At 38.4% G+C, this 20,582-nt stretch overlaps 1 protein-coding gene across 10 annotated transcripts in view; it reads left to right on the top strand.

Moving 5' to 3' along the window:
* Positions 1-20,582, top strand: part of CRPPA (CDP-L-ribitol pyrophosphorylase A) — a 364,997-nt gene that overhangs the window by 112,370 nt on the left and 232,045 nt on the right. For all 10 annotated transcript variants that reach the window (XM_055589905.1, XM_055589898.1, XM_055589903.1 and 7 more), the window contains one exon: positions 1,800-1,845. In XM_055589905.1, the coding sequence (XP_055445880.1) occupies positions 1,800-1,845 (46 nt within the window). The remainder of the gene's footprint in view (positions 1-1,799; positions 1,846-20,582) is intronic.

The following is a 20,582-nucleotide window of genomic DNA, read 5'->3' as shown; positions in this document are numbered from 1 at the left end:
GACCTTTGGGTAGTAATACATATATTTTATTCTTAAGGCTGATTTCAATGCATAAGCGTTGTTTTACAAGTATGCTAGAAAAGTCATTTTAGTATTTGAGACCAAGTTTTCTTTATTTAAAAAACCCCATTGTTAAGATAGATTTATTTGAAAAAAAGAATAAAGCACTTTCACAATTATTCTGTGTAAATTTGGAATGCAGTTATATTCCTCAAAGAAAGCAGGAAGGAATGAAAAATCAGCTATAGTAATTAGGCATCTTTCCATTAATTACTGTTTTGAGTTTCCCTTACATAGCAGACAGTTAAAGGGAATAAAAGCCTTTTCTCATCTAAATTGCAAATATTGAGTGCTGATTTCAGCTGTCTAGTTAACTTTGGGTTTTCATGGAAACAAATATATTTTATTCACTTCTTCTAAGAAAAGTGTATCCCTAAAACGTCGATTCTGCAGGTTGAGTTTTGCTCAGTGTTCATTGCTCTATTGCGGCCCTTAGAACAGGACCTCTGATGCGGCAGTATTTGAGACATATTTACTGAATGAGTGAATGAGGTCAGTGCAGTCTTTCGTTTGGTAAAATGCATAGTCTGAAGCTCTAAGTGTCTGTTTACCACTTTTTTCCCCCCAGATAATAGAGCTATATTTTGGATCAGTAACTGTAGTACTGGTTTTGGTTGGCATTGCTTCTTTTAGAGATAATTTAACAATGTCATACTTGATTTTAATAGATTGGCTGACTGCTTGAGGAAATTTCCATTTGTCATACAAGTCAGCTACTACATTAGTTCTGAGTTGTAAGATATAGATTTTGGGCCAGGGTGGTTTACCTGCCAGGATCTAGGCATAGCAGGGAAACCTATTGGGGTGAAAGTGCCGTGAACCACTTAGCTGAACAGTTTTTTGCACAAGTTTAGTTTGGAGATAATCTGGAGAAAAATTGTCCCAATTATCGATATGGAAAGGTATTAATTATTTCTCAAAGTTGGTTTTGAGACACTGGCATCATAATCATCTGAGCACTTGAATGATAAGATCCTAAGACCTTAGAGTACTTACTAAGAGATTTTATTATTTACTCTCTTCTTCAGTTCTATGATGAAGGAAAAGCAGTTCTACAGTGCAATGCATCTGACATGTTCTGTACCTGAGCTCACTGCATGTGGTCTGAGAACTATCTGCTGTAGGACCATGGCAGGGTATATAACAAGGAATAGGTTATAATTGCAAAGAGGCTGTATGTTCTTAAGCAAAGATCGTGATTGTTCTTACATTCATGATGGTAGCCTCCAGGCTGTCTGTCAGTCATGTATTAGTAAAAATATTAAAAAGGTGAGCCTTATCTGATGGTACACAGATAAACTCAATTCAGAAGACCCTCACTGTGAACTGGTCTTTGAGAATCATCTCATTTCAACTGAACATGCAATTTGGTAATTTTCAAATATATTCTTTTCCTTATTTCCTCCCACAAAAAACCTTACTATTAAATAATAATTCTAATACTTGTATGTAAATGCTACCACATTTTCTTTGATATGATACTTGTATTAATAAAACTTTGGTAACAACTGCCACACAGCATCTTAATTTACTTAAAGATTTAAAAACAGATATTCAAGCATTTGTGGAAGCAAAATATATTTTTTTCTGAATAAACTGATGTTGTTATAATTTGAAACTTGTCAGTGTTGTGTGTTTATGGTTTCTCCAAAATCAAGAATTTCCTTGGGGGCATTATTTTATTGCTTTAACATTCCTTTCTTCTCTGTTAAATCTAATGAAGTTTATCTGTCCTCTAGGTGACCTACAAACGAGATCTGTATGCAGCTGAATCGATTATTAAGGGTATGTTTGGCCTTGTGACTGTCAGTTCCTGTGTTTCAAAACCGTAAGCCAGTTCAGAATTTCTCATGACATTTTAAAGCCCTAACTTCTCAGAAGTATAAATCTTGTAGACCAGGGAGGTCTGTGATTTGTTTTTTTTGAAAAATAATTACCTTTATTTTATTTCCTGCTTTGAAATATCACTTATTATGACTTATGTTGGGGCTTCCCTGGTAATCAGACAGTAAAGAATCTGCCTGCGATGTGGGAGACCTGGGTTCAGTCCCTGGGTTGGGAAGATCCCCTGGAGAAGGAAATGACAACCCTCCCCAGTATTCTTGCCTGGAGAATTCCATAGACAGAGGAGCCTGCCGGGTGGCAGTCCGTGGGGTCGCAGAGTCGGACATGACTAAGCGACTATCATACATGCTTTATGTTACATTGGTTTAACTTTTATGAAGGAAATATTTTATTAATCTGAGAAAAGTAGGTGACATTGACATTTTAGAAGTGAAAACTGACATTTTAATTTGTAAATGTATTTTGTTTTTATTCAGAAAACTATCTCCTCTCGACACTTGCCGACACATTACATTAGACAGCATCTTTTGCCTGAAAAAAAATTTTCTGAAAAAGAGAAATTGGTCTGAATGATCTTTAGTTCCTTTTAGTTTTGACAATGACTTTGATTTTGCTTTGTGATTTTGGGTATTATATATGTAATAATCCTTTTCTCATTTTTTTCATCTCTCTTAAGAGCTCAACTGTACAGAAGTGGTTTATTTCATAATCAATAAATATTTATTAAATGTGCTTGACACTGTGCTAAGAATGTAATGATGATGCACGAGATGCGTTCATTCTGTATTTTTGCAGCCGCCACAGTTTACATCACAATTTCTGAACCTTGGCATTATTGGCGTCTTGGGCCAGGTACTTCCTTGTTCAGGGAACTGTGTTTGGCATCATAGTAGTCGCATGATCTCTACTTAATAGGTGCCGGCGGCACTCTGCCCTCCCTCCCTTCCCCCGCTGTGACCATCAGTTGTCTCTGGACAGCACTGTTGTTGCTGTGTATGTGTGTATATGGTCCTAGCCAAAATCAGAGGGGCCCGCCCCCAATACTGAAGCAAGTGTGGTACTTTACAATCTGTTTGTAATTTACTCCTTCAAAACTAGATTAAGGACAGAATGATGTACTCAGATACTGACTGAGATGTGACCTTGATTGAAGTTGGGGAAAAAAAAACAAAACAAAACACTGAGTAGGAATTGTGAATGCAACATTTTTAAACAAATCTTATTTTATGCAAAGCCTGTTCAGCAATCATCTGGCTTCACATTCAGAAATCTGAAATCTCTTCTCTGTGTGTGACATTCTGTATTTGTATTTTATTTTTATATTTTTTTGTGCTTTGACAGTATTGTGTTTCAAACTATTAATATAATGATTTGGGCATCTGTGTGTATGCAAACAGATGATCTATAGCTATAAATCAAAATGTTGACACATATTTACATATGAGTCAGGCAATGTATAAACATGACTCTGGAGAAGATGCCTAAACCGTGATGTAGTTGGTTATGTTCTCAACAGACGGAAATTAAAAACTTAGTTTGGTTTCTTTGCAAAGTCTTCTCTCTAGTACCTAGGTAAAATGGAACTGATCTATTTTGCAAAAAGTTGGTAAATGGTTCAGTGAGGATTCTACACATTTCAATACTTTGCCTATAAATTATTAATATCAAGAGCAGGCTTTATCATATAAAAGCCTACATTTTAAGTATAATCGCAGGGGCTTTAGTTTTGGAAATTGTTTGCAGAGAGAAATTGTTTTATTTAGTTAACATGTTCTAGTATTCTACTTTTCCACTTACTTGTCTCCAGAGAAACCTGTATGCGGTCATAAAGCAACAGTTAGAACCAGACATGGAACAATGGACTGGTTCAGAATTCGAAAGGGAGTACGTTAAGGCTATATATTATCACCCTGCTTATTTAACTTATATTCAGAGTACACCATGCAAAATGCCAGGCTGGATGAATCACAAGCAGGGATCAAGATTGCAGGAAGAAATACCCATAATGTAAGATATGCAGATAATACCACCTTAATGGTAGAAGTGAGGAAGAACTAAAGAGCCTCTTGATGAGGGTGAAAGAGGAGAGTGAAAAAGCTGACTTAAAACTCAACATTCAAAAAACTAAGATCATGGCATCTGGCCCCATCAGTTCAGTTCAGTTCAGTTTGGTCGCTTGGTCATGTCCGACTCTTTGTGACCCCATGAACCACAGCACGCCAGGCCTCCCTGTCCGTCACCAGCTCCCGGAGTCCACCCAAACCCATGTCCATTGAGTTGGTGATGCCATCCAACCATCTCATTCTCTGTCGCCCCCTTCTCCTCCTGCCCTCAATCTTTCCCAGCATCAGGGTCTTTTCCAATGACTCAGCTCTTTGCATCAGGTGGCCAACACTTCATGGCAAATAGAAGGGGGAAAAGTGGAAGCACTGACAGATTTTATTTTCTTGGGCTCCAAAATCACTGAAGATAGTGACTGCAGCCATGAAATCAAAAGACACTTACTCCTTGGAAGGAAAGCTATGACAAACCTACACAGCATATTCAAAAACAGAGACATCACCTTACTGACAAAGATCTGTCTAGTCAAAGCTATGGTTTTTCCAGTAGCCATGTATCGATGTGAAAGTTTGACCATAAAGAAAGCTGAGCACCAAAGAATTGATGATTTTGAATTGTGTTGAAGAAGACTCTTGAGAGTCCCTTGGACAGCAAGGGGATCACACTAGCCTATCCTAAAGGAAATCAACCCTGAATATTCATTGGAAGGACTGATGCTGAAGCTTCAATACTTTGGCCACCTGATGCAAAGAACTGATTCATTGGAAAAGACCCTGATCTTGGGAAAAATTGAGGGTAGGAGAAGGGGATGACAGAGGATGAGATGGTTGTATGGCATCACTGACTCAACGGACATGAGTTGGAGCAAACTCAGGGAGATAGTGAAGGACAGGGAAGCCTGGCATGCTGCAGTCCATGGAGCCACAGAGAGTCAGACCCGACTTAACAACTGAATGACAATTCTCAGAGAAATTAATCTGCCTGTATGTAAACAGATAATTTAGAGATTTACTGAAATCTTTAAATTGTGATTTATAGCAAGTCTCAGAATCTGACTTATTTTCTGTTATTAGAGAAGTTTTTTTTTAAGCTTAATTTATTTTACTGTCAGTGTATTTATATGGATTTCCATTTATAGTGAACTGTTCAATAATAAGAAACATATATAAGTAGTACTCTCACATTTCTTTTACAGTCTTTGACAGCATAACATTGAAAAATGTATAGTGAATCACAAATTTACTTTTATTCAAAGCAAAGCATTTTTGATACTCCTTCTGAGGTATAGAATTGGATTTGGTCATTGTTCTTTAATTTTAACTCTCTTAGGGTTCTATTGTGTGTGAAATTTAAAATATAAACTTTTCTAGGGATTAGTGTGGTTAATAGGTAGATTTGACTGATAAGTTTGTAAACAGCCATTTAAAGAGATACTGTACTTTTGTCACACAAGCTGGCTGAGCCCACCCAAGCCTGCTGTACCTGCTCAGACCTGCTCAGACTATTAAAGTGATTACAGCAGTAACATACTTTATCTAGATTTGCATATATCAGTCAAATAGTCCCAAACCTACATTTGATTGAATAGACTGACCATATCATGGCAAAAGTTTCAGTATGCTAAAATTTTCTAAGATGGAAAGCCCCTAAAGGATTTCTAACTAAAATATTGCATTTATTTTCTACCATCATCCTTGCTATCATCTTTTAATACTTTTTTAATTTTGTGGCTGGAGTGTTTTAAAAATAATTGTGTTTTGTTCTCTCCTGATTATGATTATACAAACCCAAGTAAGCTAGTGCTATAAAGAGGCCTTATGGTGTTTTATATAAAAGTGGAAAGAATAGGTAAAATTGATAATCATTTAATTTTTAATGGACTTTAGTTAATATTACCTTAAATAGTAATATTCATATTTTTATGAACATTAATATCTATAAAATTCACGTCTTTTCCAAGTTATATAATGTTTTCCATTTGCTAAGCACTGTATTTGAAAGGAACTTGATTTTTTGGAATTACAGTATCTCCTTTTCATTCAGAAATTTAGACTTTATTCTGAAAATAGATTTTTATTTTTAATATCATTGATCCAGGTGATTTCTTTCAATGTCAAGTATTTATGCACAATCAGCTACAAATCCCCATATGCCTGCTTTTTTATGTTTCATACAGTTTTTTAAAGAAATCATACAAGTTGGCAAGAAATTGAACTCTTTTGTACTTAGAACATCCGCTGGATCATGGAAAAAGCAAGAGAGTTCCAGAAAAACATCTATTTCTGCTTTATTGACTATGCCAAAGCCTTTGACTGTGTGGATCACAATAAACTGTGGAAAATTCTGAAAGAGATGGGAATACCAGACCACCTGATCTGCCTCTTGAGAAATCTCTATGCAGGTCAGGAAGCAACAGTTAGAACTGGACATGGAACAACAGACTGGTTCCAAATAGGAAAAGTAGTACTTCAAGGCTATATATTGTCACCCTGCTTATTTAACTTCTATGCAGAGTACATCATGAGAAATGCTGGGCTGGAAGAAGCACAAGCTGCAATCAAGATTGCCGGGAGAAATATCAATAACCTCAGATATGCAGATGACACCACCCTTATGGCAGAAAGTGAAGAGGACCTAAAAAGCCTCTTGATGAAAGTGAAAGAGGAGAGTGAAAAAGTTGGCTTAAAGCTCAACATTCAGAAAACGAAGATCATGGCATCCGGTCCCATCACGTCATGGGAAATAGATGGGGAAACAGTGGAAACAGTGTCAGACTTTATTTTTCTAGGCTCCAAAATCACTGCAGATGGTGACTGCAGCCATGAAATTAAAAGACGCTTACTCCTTGGAGGAAAGTTATGACCAACCTAGATAGCATATTCAAAAGCAGCGACATTACTTTGCCAACAAAGGTTTGTCTAGTCAAGGCTATGGTTTTTCCTGTGGTCATGTATGGATGTGAGAGTTGGACTGTGAAGAAGGCTGAGCGCTGAAGAATTGATGCTTTTGAACTGTGGTGTTGGAGAAGACTCTTGAGAGTCCCTTGGACTGCAGGGAGATCCAGCCAGTCCATTCTGAAGGAGATCAGCCCTGGGATTTCTTTGGAAGGACTGATGCTAAAGTTGAAACTCCAGTACTTTGGCCACCTCATGCGAAGACTTGACTCATTGGAAAAGACTCTGATGCTGGGAGGGATTGGGGGCAGGAGGAGAAGGGGATGACAGAGGATGAGATGGCTGGATGGCATCACTGACTTGATGGACGTGAGTCTGAGAGAACTCCGGGAGTTGGTGATGGACAGGGAGGCCTCGCGTGCTGCGATTCATGGGGTCGCAAAGAGTCGGACATGACTGAGTGACTGAACTGAACTGATCGAAAGTAGCTAAATATACTTTTACGTTGGCTCTGGTGCTGAAAGGAATAGAATCAAATTACATGTGAATAAAACTGATTCAGTGTTACTGAGATTAGGAAAACGCATAGTTTCACATGTGTACTTTATGTATATGGAGAAACTAATGTTTTTGTCTTTAAGTGATTCTTTATTATTTTCATTTAAAATAATGACATTTCAAGTACATAGTTACTTTCAAGTCTTTTCAAGCAAATTGCAAAGTACTTCAGTTTTGTACTTCTGTGGTACATCCTCATCAGGTTTTTCTCGCTAAATAGTCAGTGATGATGCCATTTTATTATTAACCATGCTTTTTGGATAATGCAAAATGACAACTAAGATTTACATGAAAAGTGTAATTTTTGATGTGTCTGGCTTTTGACAATGATATTTAATTTTCCAAATTTTCACATTAATACCATAACTACTTTGTAAATAATACACTTTTTGTTCCTTACTGTCTTGAATAGTACTGTGACTGTATCTTACGTGAATCTGTAAGGACATTGGCGTCAAGCTTTAATTAGCAAGAACAAGAAGTCTGCAGTATGATTTAATAGCAGTTTGTTTTCCTTTGAACTTACTGGAAAAAATGTAAGTTGGAAAATTAATATTTGGGTGGAGATTAGAGAAAGTGAAGTTTGCTTTTTTGTTTAACTTTATAATTTCCTTAATTTGTTATTCAGTTCAGTTCAGTTGCTCAGTCATGTCTGACTCTTTGCGACCCCATGAATCACAGCATGCCACGCCTCTCTGTCCATCACCAACTCCTGGAGTTTACTCAAACTCATGTCCAGCCAGTCGGTGATGCCATCCAGCCATTGCATCCTCTGTCATCCTCTTCTCCTCTTGCCCCCAATCCCTCCCAGCATTAGAGTCTTTTCCAGTGAGTCAGCTCTTCGCATGAGGTGGCCAAAGGACTGGAGTTTCAGCTTCAGCATCATTCCTTCCAAAGAACACCCAGGACTGATCTCCTTCAGAATGGACTGGCTGGATCTCCTTGCAGTCCAAGGGACTCTCAAGAGTCTTCTCCAACACCATAGTTCAAATGCATCAATTCTTCGGTGTTCAGCTTTCTTCACAGTCAAGCTCGGGCTAATTCAAGCATAAGCAAGTAAATCTGTCATATTCAAAATCTAAGGTCACAATGAGGTATTAAGTGACTAGCTAAATAAGACTTGATAACAGACAAAAGCCAGGCAGTTATGCTTAACTCTGATGTAGGTAGGAAAAAAAGTAATAAAAAATGGAAACATGATATTTGTGTTTTAATTAATAATACAATATATTTTATGTATATCCTGATGAGTCACTAGCCTTAGAAAATTGCATTTCCTTTAGATTTACTTCTCTTAATTAAGAAAGAATATATACTTTGAAAAGTATTGCATCATTTACTTGGAAAAAAGTAATATCCTTGCATGTGAAAATGTGCAAGAGATAAGATGTCACACGTCTGCTCTTTATTTTTAGAAGCAAGGTAGGAAACTTCATTTGATATTCAGTGACTCATTTAAAAATGTGGTTAAGATCTGATATAAAATGTCTTTAAAAAAACCTGCCTACATACCATTGTTCTCCAGGTAAAACATACACAGTTGACAAGAAAGCTAACTTTGAGCAGCCCGTTTTGATCTTTCACCGTGGGTCTCTGTGTTTTCCTTCGCCAGTCCGTATTTACTGTCCCTGTTGTCCACTTGTCCTGTAGTCATGACTTGGTGACTGCTTCTCCTTGCTGCCTGCCTCCTCCCTTTACTGTTCTAAACACTTCCTCTAGCAAGGTGTTCAGAGGAACCTCCGGCATCAGTGTACAGGTGGAACTGACATGGCTATTTCACTGCTTGGCAATGGTGATTCTGTTTAAGACTCCTTTAAAATTTTTCATATAAGACCAAAAATAGCCTCTAAGATTGGTTTTTGGTTCAGTGGACTGAACAGGAGAATAGAAAATGACTGCCCTCACTTTGAATGGATTAGGGCTTGACATCTTTTGGAAATGACTCTTTTTGGGTTTGATTTAGTTGTTTCTTACTTACACTAAAATTTTGACTGAAGAGGTCGATATATTGGATAAAGCCTGATGGAAATCTTCATGTTAGATGTTTCTAAGAAAATTGAAGACTGACTTCTGGATCTTTTGTCTACTTGCTTATACAACTAAATCTAGTATTCTCTCTTCACCACTGTGTTTGAAATTTTTTTGTAAAATACAAACACCATTTTGACCACTTATGAGTCCCTATTCATGATTAACTAGTGGAAACATATGTCTAGGTATTCCTTACTCTTTATGAATGTGTCAGTGGGTTTGTCATACAGTAAACAGGATTGGTGGCTCAGTGGTAAAGAATCTGCCTGCCAATGCAAGAGATGTAGGTTTGATCCCTGGGTCAGGAAGATTTCCTGGAGAAGGAAGTGACAACCCACTCCAATATTCTTGTGTGGGAAATCCCATGGACAGAGGGGCCTGGCCTGCTACATTCAGTGGGGTTGCAAAAAGAGTTGGACACGACTTAGAGACTGAACAACAATAACAGTAGTGCAGGAAGCTGTGTATATTAAAGATTTTATGTATTACTGTTTTATGAATTTGAATGAAGACTCCAAATTGCACTTGTTTTCTAACCCTTCAAGGAACACCTGATACTTTATATATACCAAGAGTTCTAATGCTCAAGAGCACTTAGAAGAATATTTAGAAGATGAGTATATTAAAAAGCAGAGACCTTACTTTGCCAACAAAAGTCCGTCTAGTCAAGGCTATGGTTTTCCAGTGGTCATATCCATATATGTGAGAGTTGGACTGTGAAGAAAGCTGAGCGCCGAAGAATTGATGCTTTTGAACTGTGGTGTTAGAGAAGACTCTTGAGAGTCCCTTGGATTGCAAGGAGATCCAACCAGTCCATCCTAAAGGAGATCAGTCATGGGTGTTCATTGGAAGGACTGATGCTGAAGCTGAAACTCCAGTCCTTTGGCCACCTCATGTGAAGAGTTGACTCATTGGAAAAGACCCTGATGCTGGGAGGGATTGGGGGCAGGAGGAGAAGGGGACTACAGAGGATGAGATGGCTGGATGGCATCACTGACTCGATGGACATGAGTTTGGGTAAACTCTGGGAGTTGGTGATGGACAGGGAGCCCTGGCATGCTGCGATTCATGGGGTCGCAAAGAGTCGGACATGACTGAGTGGCTGAACTGAACTGAACTGATACTTCAAATTAGATCTTGGCCAGCTTTGTAAGCTTTGAGATTCATATTTTATGCCTCCTATATAGGAATTTAGTTAGAAAAGACATTGTGTATGAATACATTTTGTTAAACTGTATATCCTAACCAAAGGGGGCTAAGTTCTAGTTTGCAAAGCACATTAAATTAGTGGATTGAAAGCTTTGAAGATATTCCGCTGTACTTACAACTTGATTGAAACTTGAGAGAATTTCAAAAGAGTTTGATAAATGAAGCTGTGATACATTGAAAAATTGGGCAAAATACATTTGCCCAATTGCCCCAAAATTGGTAAAAATGCATTTATCAATTGGAATTGGGTAAATTCCAGATACCATGCTAGGAGTCCTTTGAAGCACCCCCAGGGTGGAGGGTTGCTGCTGCTGCTGCTGCTGCTGCTAAGTCACTTCAGTTGTGTCCGACTCTGTGCGACCCATAGGTGGCAGCCCACCAGGCTTCCCCGTCCTTGGGATTCTCCAGGCAAGAATACTGGAGTGGGTTACCGTTTCCTTCTCCAATGTATGAAAGTGAAAAGTGAAAGTGAAGTTGCTCAGTCGTGTCCAACTCTTAGCGACCCCATGGACTGCAGCCCACCGGGCTCCTCTGTCCATGAGATTTGCCAGGCAACAGTACTGGAGTGGGGTGCCATCGCCTTCTCCGGGGTGAAGGGTTGGAAATGCATTAATGTTCTTCTCTGCTACTATCAACTCCTGGGAAAGCAAAGAGATAAACAGAGGCAGAGTAGGATCCTTTGCTGGACGGACCTTTATGTCTTTTTTCACTTCTTCCTCTTGGAGTTAATGATATGTAGCTGTAGCATTGTAGGGTTCTGCACAAAGACAGCTGACCTTCTGAGCTGTTGTCTCTATATTATATCATTATGTGAAGTGAAAGTGAAGTGAATGTGAAAGTCGCTCAGTTGTGTCCGACTCTTTGCGACCCTATGGACTGTAGCCCTCCAGGCTCCTCTGTCCTTTGGATTCTCCAGGCAAGAATACTGGAGTGGGTAGCCATTCCCTTCTACAGGGGATCTTCTCGACCCAGGGGTTGAACCCAGGTCTTCTGTGTTGAAGTCAAATTCTTCACTGTCTGAGCCATCAGGGAAGCCCTTATATCATTATGGGCTTTGATTAATGCTTACTTGGATTTGGTATTGACATTGTTGTCTTCTCTACTACATGTGACCTAGTGACCCAGCTGAGATTTTTATATTACTTTCTAAGTCTCTAAGCATCTGATTTGGGCTCCCCAGGTGACTCAGTGGTAAAGAATCTGCATGCCACTGCAGGAGACACAAGATATGCAGGTTTGATCCCTAGGTCTCCTAACCCAGGAAGATCCCCTGGAGTAGGAAATGGCAACCCACTCCAATATTCTTGCCTGGAAAATTTCATGGACGAAGACCCTGGTGGGCTACACTTCATGGGGTTGCAAAGAATCAGACCCAGCTGAGCCACTGAGCACACATGTCCACAAGCATCTGATTTAGGGTTCCACTGTAGACTGTTAACTCTTGCCTAATTAAGTATGCACATGAGAGACAGTGTGACTTTGCTTTCAAAGTTTAAAGGTTTAGATGGTCTCTACTATTTTGGTATAAGGTGGACAATGTTGTTAAGCAGCTATCACCCAGAACGTGGTCTTGTTATGAGATTAGGGAGGCATGTGGCCAGGTATTTCATTTCTACCATGATTCATTGAGTTTAAGGTGGCATTGCTTGTAAGAAGCAATGTTACTTTTATACCATTGAGAAAGAATAGTGCAGGCAAGGTTCTGGTTCTGGATGAGATGGAGCAAGATCACGCCCCTCTGTTGCTCCTATTGAATGACATTGTAAAACTTGGACAGAATACATAGAACAGCTGTTTCAGGCTTCAAAGTAAATAGTAAAGGTGGGTTAATGAATAAAACCTGAATATAAAGTGTTGCCTAACTGGCAGTGAATTATGTCACGGTCTTCTGTGTCTTGATCTGGGTCCAGGGTAGCCCAAAATCCAGAAGTGGCAGTTGGAGTTGACAGAGCTCCGAGAAAAGAGAGTAGGAAAGGAATTTCTCAGTATTTGGGGAGTGAAGATATCTCCCCTTTCTTCTTTGCTCTTACTCAACAAGCGTTTCAGTGCCACATGCAATCATATGGCAGTAGTAACACTGACAAAGGGAAAAATGGGGGCTCAGAGAAGTCTAAAATTCTAAGGGAAGTGAACATTTCTCTTTGATTAGAGTCACTGTGATTTTTTTTTTTTTGATAGATACATGTTGCATGTGTGTGTGTACGTTAGTCGCTCAGTCATGTCTCTTTGCAACCCCATGGACTGTAGCCTGTACATGTCATAGATTTATTCAAACCCATAGAACCATGGAAGATACAACAAAAACAGTGAACCACTAATGTAAACTATGAACTTCAGAAGATTTTGTTATGTCCGTGCAGGTTCATCAACTGTAACAGATTTGCCATTCTCTGGTGGTTAGTTCGGAGAAGGCAATGGCACCCCACTCCAGTACTCTTGCCTGGAAAATCCCATGGGCGGAGGACCTGGTAGGCTGCAGTCCATGGGGTCGCACAGAGTCGGACATGACTGCATGACCTTACTTTCACTTCTCACTTTCATGCATTGGAAAAGGAAATGGCAACCCACTCCAGTGTTCTTGCCTGGAGAATCCCAGGGATGGGGGAACCTGGTGGGCTGCCGTCTATGGGGTCGCACAGAGTCGGACACAACTGAAGCGACTTAGCAGCAGCAGCAGCAGCAGCAGGTGGTTAGTTGATAATAGGAGATGCTATGCATGTGTGGGGCAGGGACTATATGGGAAATCATTAAATATACTTTTCCCTCAACTTTGCTTAAAAATACTTAAAATATTTTTTAGAAAACAGTATAATTAATCAAACTACATTAAATCAGTAATTACCACTGCTCTATGGATGGCTACCCCACTCCAGTACTCTTGCCTGGAAAATCCCATGGACAGAGGAGCCTGGTAGGCTGCAGACCATGGGGTCGCGAAGAGTTGGACATGACTGAGCGACTTCACTTCACTTTTCCCTTTCATGCATTGGAGAAGGAAATGGCAACCCACTCCAGTGTTCTTGCCTGGAGAATCCCAGGGACGGGAGAGCCTGGTGGGCCGCCGTCTATGGGGTCGCACAGAGTCAGACACGACTGAAGCGACTTAGCAGCAGCAGCAGCATGGATGGCTACAATTAAGAATTTGCCTCCTAAATCACAAAATTTTAGAAATACTAAGTTATGAAAATGCTTCATATATTACAGTTTTTATCAATTAGTTTGAATCATTGTATAGCATTAGAAGTATACAAGGAACTTAAAATGGTAAAGTGAAATTTCTGTAGCTCCCTTTCACAATGTAGAATTTCTATTCTACACATAACTTTATTATGTATTTTTTGCTTTTTTATTTTTTAAATTATGAAAATATGATAGTACATTTACAGGAGACTTGGAAAATACAGAACAAAGTTACATATAGTTCTGTATGTAAGATTGTTTAAGTAGATAAATTAAGATTTTTATTTGTAGTTTCAATGTCAAACTCTCAGAAATTAATAGAAAGAATGTACAGAGAAGTAGAAGAATATATGCTGAAAAGCATTATGAACCAATTGAACATAATTAGGATTTATACAATTTTCACACAATAGTAAGATACAAATTCTATTCAAGTTCCCATAGACTATAAATTAGGAGACACTGGAACATATCCAGAGACATAAAACTAGGTGCAAAAATTTCATGGTCTAAAGGTATTGAAATCATACAGAATCCTATCTCTTATTACTGTGGAATTATGTTAGAAATCAATATCAAAAGAAATTTGAAAATAACCCCTATATTTTAAAGTGCAACGTGACATTTACTAAGCTAGATCTTTGACTTAGCCATTAAAAGCCTCAATAAAGTTAGAAGACTGGAAAAACTCAGAGGGTGATTGCGGAGAAGAAACCATTTAAATGATAAATTAATATAAAAATAAATTAATATCAAACATACTTTTAAAAATTCCATGTATTTGGAAATTAAATGTCTGCTTTTAAATGAGGGGTATATCTAAGAAGTCATAACAAGGAAAATTAGAAAATATTTGTCCTAGAATAAAAATAAATGCACATAGAATTTAGCAGAATTTGTTGCATGAAGCTTCCAAACAGAATTTAACCAGAATTTGTTGCATGAAGCTGAAGCTGCTTAATTGAACTAAATACAGTGTGGAGTCTTGAATAAGGTATGGAAACAAATGAGGGGCACTAGCATGACACCCTGTGAGATCTGAGCTAAGCCTGCACTTCAGTCAGTGAGACTGTATCCCGTGTCAATTTCCTGTTTGTTTTAACAACATAGTATGTCCTTATATTCTCAGAATGGGATTGGAAGTTTCAGGCCTCATTCAAGTTTTTTTTTAATCATTAAGATGATAAACTTTGTAGACTTTTAGCAGTAATACTAGATGCCCAAATACATGGAATTACATCAAAATTTTAAGTGAATATAATTTAGAAATCTAGCATTCTAGTCATACTAAGTCAAACAAGTAGAATCAAAATATCATAAATTTTTAGCTAGGCAAAAATTCATAAGTTTTCTAAAATATATAGTGTACATACTACATATATATGTATATATATTTGTGTGTGTGTATATATATATACTCACACACAAAATATTTTGTGTATATATATATATATTTTATATATATATGTACAAAATCTTTTCTTCTATGCTTGGTAAAGGCTGGAGAATGAAGATCAAAAGAAAAAAAAAGAGACAGAAACTGGATAACATAAACTAAATGAAATGGGAGCACTGAGTATGAAATTAAAAAAGTGAAACAAACTAGATAAAAGTAAAGGATCATCATATAGTCCGGTTGTTTTTAAACATAGCTGCTCATTAGAAACACATCTGGAGCTTTGGAGGAAAAAACCAATACCTGGGCATTTGTATTTTTCAAAAAATTCCAAGATAATTCTGATATGCTTCTGGATTTTGAAAAGTGATTACAGATTTTTCTATTAAATGATAGTTTTAGTAATATTCTGTTATTTTCTTTTGACCAATCATGATATGATTATTGTATTAAGCACAAATCACAATAGTAGGAAACATTTATTAGTTTTCACAATCAATAGCCATACAAAACCTAAAAGATCATTACAATTGTAAGCCATAATGAAAACATGATTAACCTAGCAATATAAAATAATTATATACAATTTAGGGGGTTAAATAGTGTGATGTGGTAAGTGGAGGTGCATACACACATATGTTTTCATCTTCCCAGCCAGTCTATGTCTTTTGGTTCTTGCATTTGATCCATTTACATTTAAGGTAATTATCAATATGTATGATCCTATTACCATTTTCTTAATCGATTTAGGTTTATTTTGTGTAGGTCTTTTCCTTCTCTTGTGTATCCTGCTTAGAGAAGTTCCTTTAGAATTGTTGTAAAGTTGGTTCGGTGGTGCTGAATTCTCTTAATTTTTGCTTGTCTGTAAAACTTTTGATTTTTCCATCAAATCTGAACAAGAGTCTTTCTGGGTAAAGTATTGGTTGTAAGTTCTTCTGCCTTATCACCTTAAATATATCATGACATTCCCCTCTGGCTTGTAGAGTTTCTGTTGAGAAATTAGCTGATAACCTTATGGGAGTTCCCTGGTATGTTACTTGTCCTTTTTCCCTTGTTGCTTTTAATATTTTATCTTTAATTTTTGTCAGTTTGATTACTATGTGTCTTGGTGTGTTTCTCATTGTATTCATCCTGCCTGGATCTCTCTGTGCTTCCTGGACTTGGTTGACTATTTCCTGTCCCATGTTAGAGAAGTTTTCAGTATTATCTCTTCAAGTATTTTCTCAGGTCCTTTCTCTCTTCTCCTTCTGGGGCCCCGAAAAATGCAAATGTTGGTGTGTTTAATGTTGTTCCAGAGGTCTCTTAGGCTGTCTTGATCTCTTTTCATTCTTTTTTCTGTATTCTGTTCTGTGGCAGTGATTTCCACCATTCTGACCTCCAGGTCATTTATCTGTTCTTCTGCCTCAGTTATTGTGCTACTGATTCTTTCCAGTGTATTATTCATCTCTGTTTGTTTGTTCTTTAGTTCTTCTAGGTCTTTGGTAAACATTTCTTCTCTCTTCTCCATTGTTTTCCTGAGATTCTGCATCATCTTCACTGTCATTATTCTGAATTCTTTTTTCTGGAAGGTTGCCTATCTCCACTTCATTGAGTTGTTTTTCTGAGGTTTTATCTTGACCCTTCATCTGGGACCTAACTTTCTGCTTTTTCATTCTGATTAACTTTCTGTAATATGGTTTTTGTTCTAGCTCCTATGGGATTGTGGTTCTTCTTGCTTCTTCTGCCTACCCTCTGATTAAGGAGGCTGAGAGGCTTGTGTAAGCTTCCTGTGGGAAAAACTGGGTCTTGCCCTGGTGGGCAGGGTTGTGCTTAGTAAAGCTTTAATCCAATTATCTGCTGATAAAATGTGACATTGTGCTCCCTCCCTGTTAGTAGGATTAATGATGATCTCCAAGAGGACTTATACCAAGGGGCCCCTTCCAGGACTGCTGCTACCAGTGCCTCCGTCCCTGCAGCAAGCTATGCTAATCCATGCCTCCATAAGAGGCTCTTTAACACTAACAGATAGGTCTGCTTCAGTCTCCCATGGGGTCACTGCTCCTTTTTTCTGGGTCTTGGTTTATGCAAGATTTTGTTTATGCTCTCCAAGAGTGAAATCTGTTTTCCTCAGTCCTGTGGAAGTGCTGTAATCAAATCCTGGTAACCTTCAAAGTCAGATTTCCTGGGGATTCCCAAGTCCTCTCTTCCAGGGATCCTCAGGCTGGGAACCTTGCGATGAGGCTCAGAACCTTCACAAGAGCGGGAGAACTTCTTTGGTATTATTATTTTCCACTTTGTGGGTCACCCACCTGGTGGGTATGGGATTTGATTTTATCATGATTGTGCTCCTCCTAAAATCTTGTTGCGGTTTTGTCTTTGTTTTTTGATGTGGGTATCTTTTTTGGTGGGTTCCAGTGTCCTCTTGTCGATGGTTGTTCAACAGCTAGTTGCAATTTTGGTGCTCTCACAGGAGATGAGCACATGTCCTTCTATTCCACCATCTTAAACCGGAAACCAGAGTTGCTGTAATTTTAAGAGGTGGGGTGAGAGCACTGTTGCTGTTTTTAATTTCTCTTGTTCTTTAGCATTGGACACAGGTGCAGTCATGGGAAATGTGTACAAAATGGGGTAAATGGGACCCCGTCTTCCTGGTAGGAGTGCTGAAAAGAAATGCACTAAAGAAATGGAATGTACAGGGAGAGTTTGGGATGAGAGAGGCTATTACTTAAATATACATAACATGATCTAAGGTCACTTAAACATATGAAAGTGAAGAGGAACTAAAAAGCCTCTTGATGAAAGTGAAAGTGGAGAGTGAAAAAGTTGGCTTAAAGCTCAACATTCAGAAAACAAAGATCATGGCATCTGGTCCCATCACTTCATGGGAAATAGATGGGGAAACGGTGGAAACAGTGTCAGACTTTATTTTTGGGGGCTCCAAAATCACTGCAGATGGTGACTGCAGCCATGAAATTAAAAGACGCTTACTCCTTGGAAGGAAAGTTATGACCAACCTAGATAGCATATTCAAAAGCAGAGACATTACTTTGCCAACAAAGGTCTGTCTAGTCAAGGCTATGGTTTTTCCTGTGGTCATGTATTGGTGTGAGAGTTGGACTGTGAAGAAGGCTGAGCACCGAAGAATTGATGCTTTTGAACTGTGGTGTTGGAGAAGACTCTTGAGAGTCCCTTGGACTGCAAGGAGATCCAACCAGTCCATTCTGAAGGAGATCAGCCCTGGGATTTCTTTGGAAGGAATGATGCTGAAGCTGAAACTCCAGTACTTTGGCCACCTCATGCGAAGACTTGACTCATTGGAAAAGACTCTGATGCTGGGAGGGATTGGGGGCAAGAGGAGAAGGGGACGACAGAGGATGAGATGGCTGGATGGCATCACTGACTCGATGGACATGAGTCTGAGTGAACTCCGGGAGTTGGTGATGGACAGGGAGGCCTGGCGTGCTGCAGTTCATAGGGTTGCGGAGAGTCGGACATGACTGAGCGACTGATCTGATCTGATCTGAAACATACAAAGAGTGAGAAAAATTTAAACTCCCGTGGGAAAGGATGAGTAATAGATACCCGTGCTGAGATGGCACAGATGTTAGAATTTTATGAAAAACACTTTTAAAGTGCTTGGTACGTAAATGCTGTAACAAGTAAGGGGAAATGTTCTTGAAAGATGAAAAGTCTCAATGAAAGCATAGAGAATATAAAGAAGAACCAAATAGAAATCTTAAAACTAAAAAAAAAAAAAAAAAAAAAAGGTAATCAAAAAAACCCACAAACTTACTGGATGGTCTTAATAACAGAATGGAGATGGCAGAGTACCACTGAAGTTAAAAATAAATCATTGAAAGTTTTTCAGTTTGAACTACTGAATGAAAAAAAATTGGGAAAGAAAATTAATAGTGCTTCTCATGTGTGGTAAAGTATCAGGTCAACTAAATCCTGGAAGGAAAGGAAAAAGTACAATTTAGAAAAAAAAACTAGAAGAAATTTTTTAGAAAAAATATTTAGAAGAAATTTTTAATAAAAACTTCCCAAATTTGATAAAAGATATAAAACTGCAGATGCAAGATGCTCAGGTAATTACAACATGATAACCCAAAGATTATCAAAGATTATGCTTCCCTGGTGGCTCAGTGGGTAAAGAGTCTGTCTGCAGTGCAGGAAAGCTGTGTTTGATCCCTGGCTTGGGAAGATCCCCTGGAGAGGGAAATGTCAGCCCACTCCAGTATTCTTGCCTGGAGAATTCCATGGACAGAGGAGCCTGGTGGCCTACAAGTCCATGGGGTCACGAAGAGTCGGACAGGACTGAGTGACTAACACTTTAACTTTCACTTTCAACCCAAAGATATCCACGCATGGATTCTTTGTAAGCAAAACCGCTGAAAAGTAAGACAGTACTCTTGAAAGTAGCCAGAGAGAAAGGATGCACTGCTAATAGAGGAACAACAATTTGAAAGACTATAAATTTGTCCTGAGAAAACATGGGAACCAGAAGAAAGTAGAACAAGATTTTTACAGTTCCAAAAATAAATAGTATTAACTCAGTATTTTATATCCAACCAAAATATACACTTTAGGAATAAAGGTAAAAACAATCTCATGTAATTGAAACAAAGATAATTTTGTTGCTAGAAGATGTACTCTGAAAGGATATCTCAACAAAGCCTTTCATACAAAGGAGATGATGCCAGAAGGAGTCTTGGAAATCAGGAATTAAGGTGGAACAAAAGAATCAATGGGCTTCCCTGATGGCTCAGTGGTAAAGAATCTGCTTGCCAAGCAGGAGATGCAGGTTTGATTCCTGGGTCAGAAAAGTCCCCTGGAGAAGGAAATGGCATCCCACTCTAATATTCTTGCCTGGAGAATTCTATGGACAGAGGAGCCTGGTGGGCTAAAGTCCGTGCTGTCCTAAAAGAGTTGGACACGACTTAGTGACTAAACAACAACTATAGAACCAATCAGTAGAATAGACTCATGTAGTTCTCTTTTACATTTAAAAACTATTATAGATAATATTTTTTGATGAGTTTTCCTATGTATGAGACAGCTGCAGTGTTGTGGATAAGTAAATGCAGCACAAAGGTGGTAGGGTAAAGGGACCTCTAATTCCAGGTTGGTTTCTACATTTTACTTGCTGTTGTAAAATATTTTATTTAAACTCTAAAAGGGTAGATATGAATATTGAAGTCCCTAGAGCAACCACTTAAAAAAATATAGAGATTTGATCAGAAACAGAAGAGATAAACGTGAATACTATAAAAAAATTTAAACCAGGAGTTCTTCATTTACTTAGTCATGTCCGACTCTTTTCCGACCCCGTGGACTGCAGCATGCAGTCCTTCACCATCTCCTGGAGC

The sequence above is a fragment of the Bubalus kerabau genome, chromosome 8, assembly GCF_029407905.1.
Source record: "Bubalus kerabau isolate K-KA32 ecotype Philippines breed swamp buffalo chromosome 8, PCC_UOA_SB_1v2, whole genome shotgun sequence".
In the NCBI taxonomy this organism is placed as follows: domain Eukaryota; kingdom Metazoa; phylum Chordata; class Mammalia; order Artiodactyla; family Bovidae; genus Bubalus; species Bubalus kerabau.
This window is presented reverse-complemented; position numbering and strand designations above follow the sequence as displayed.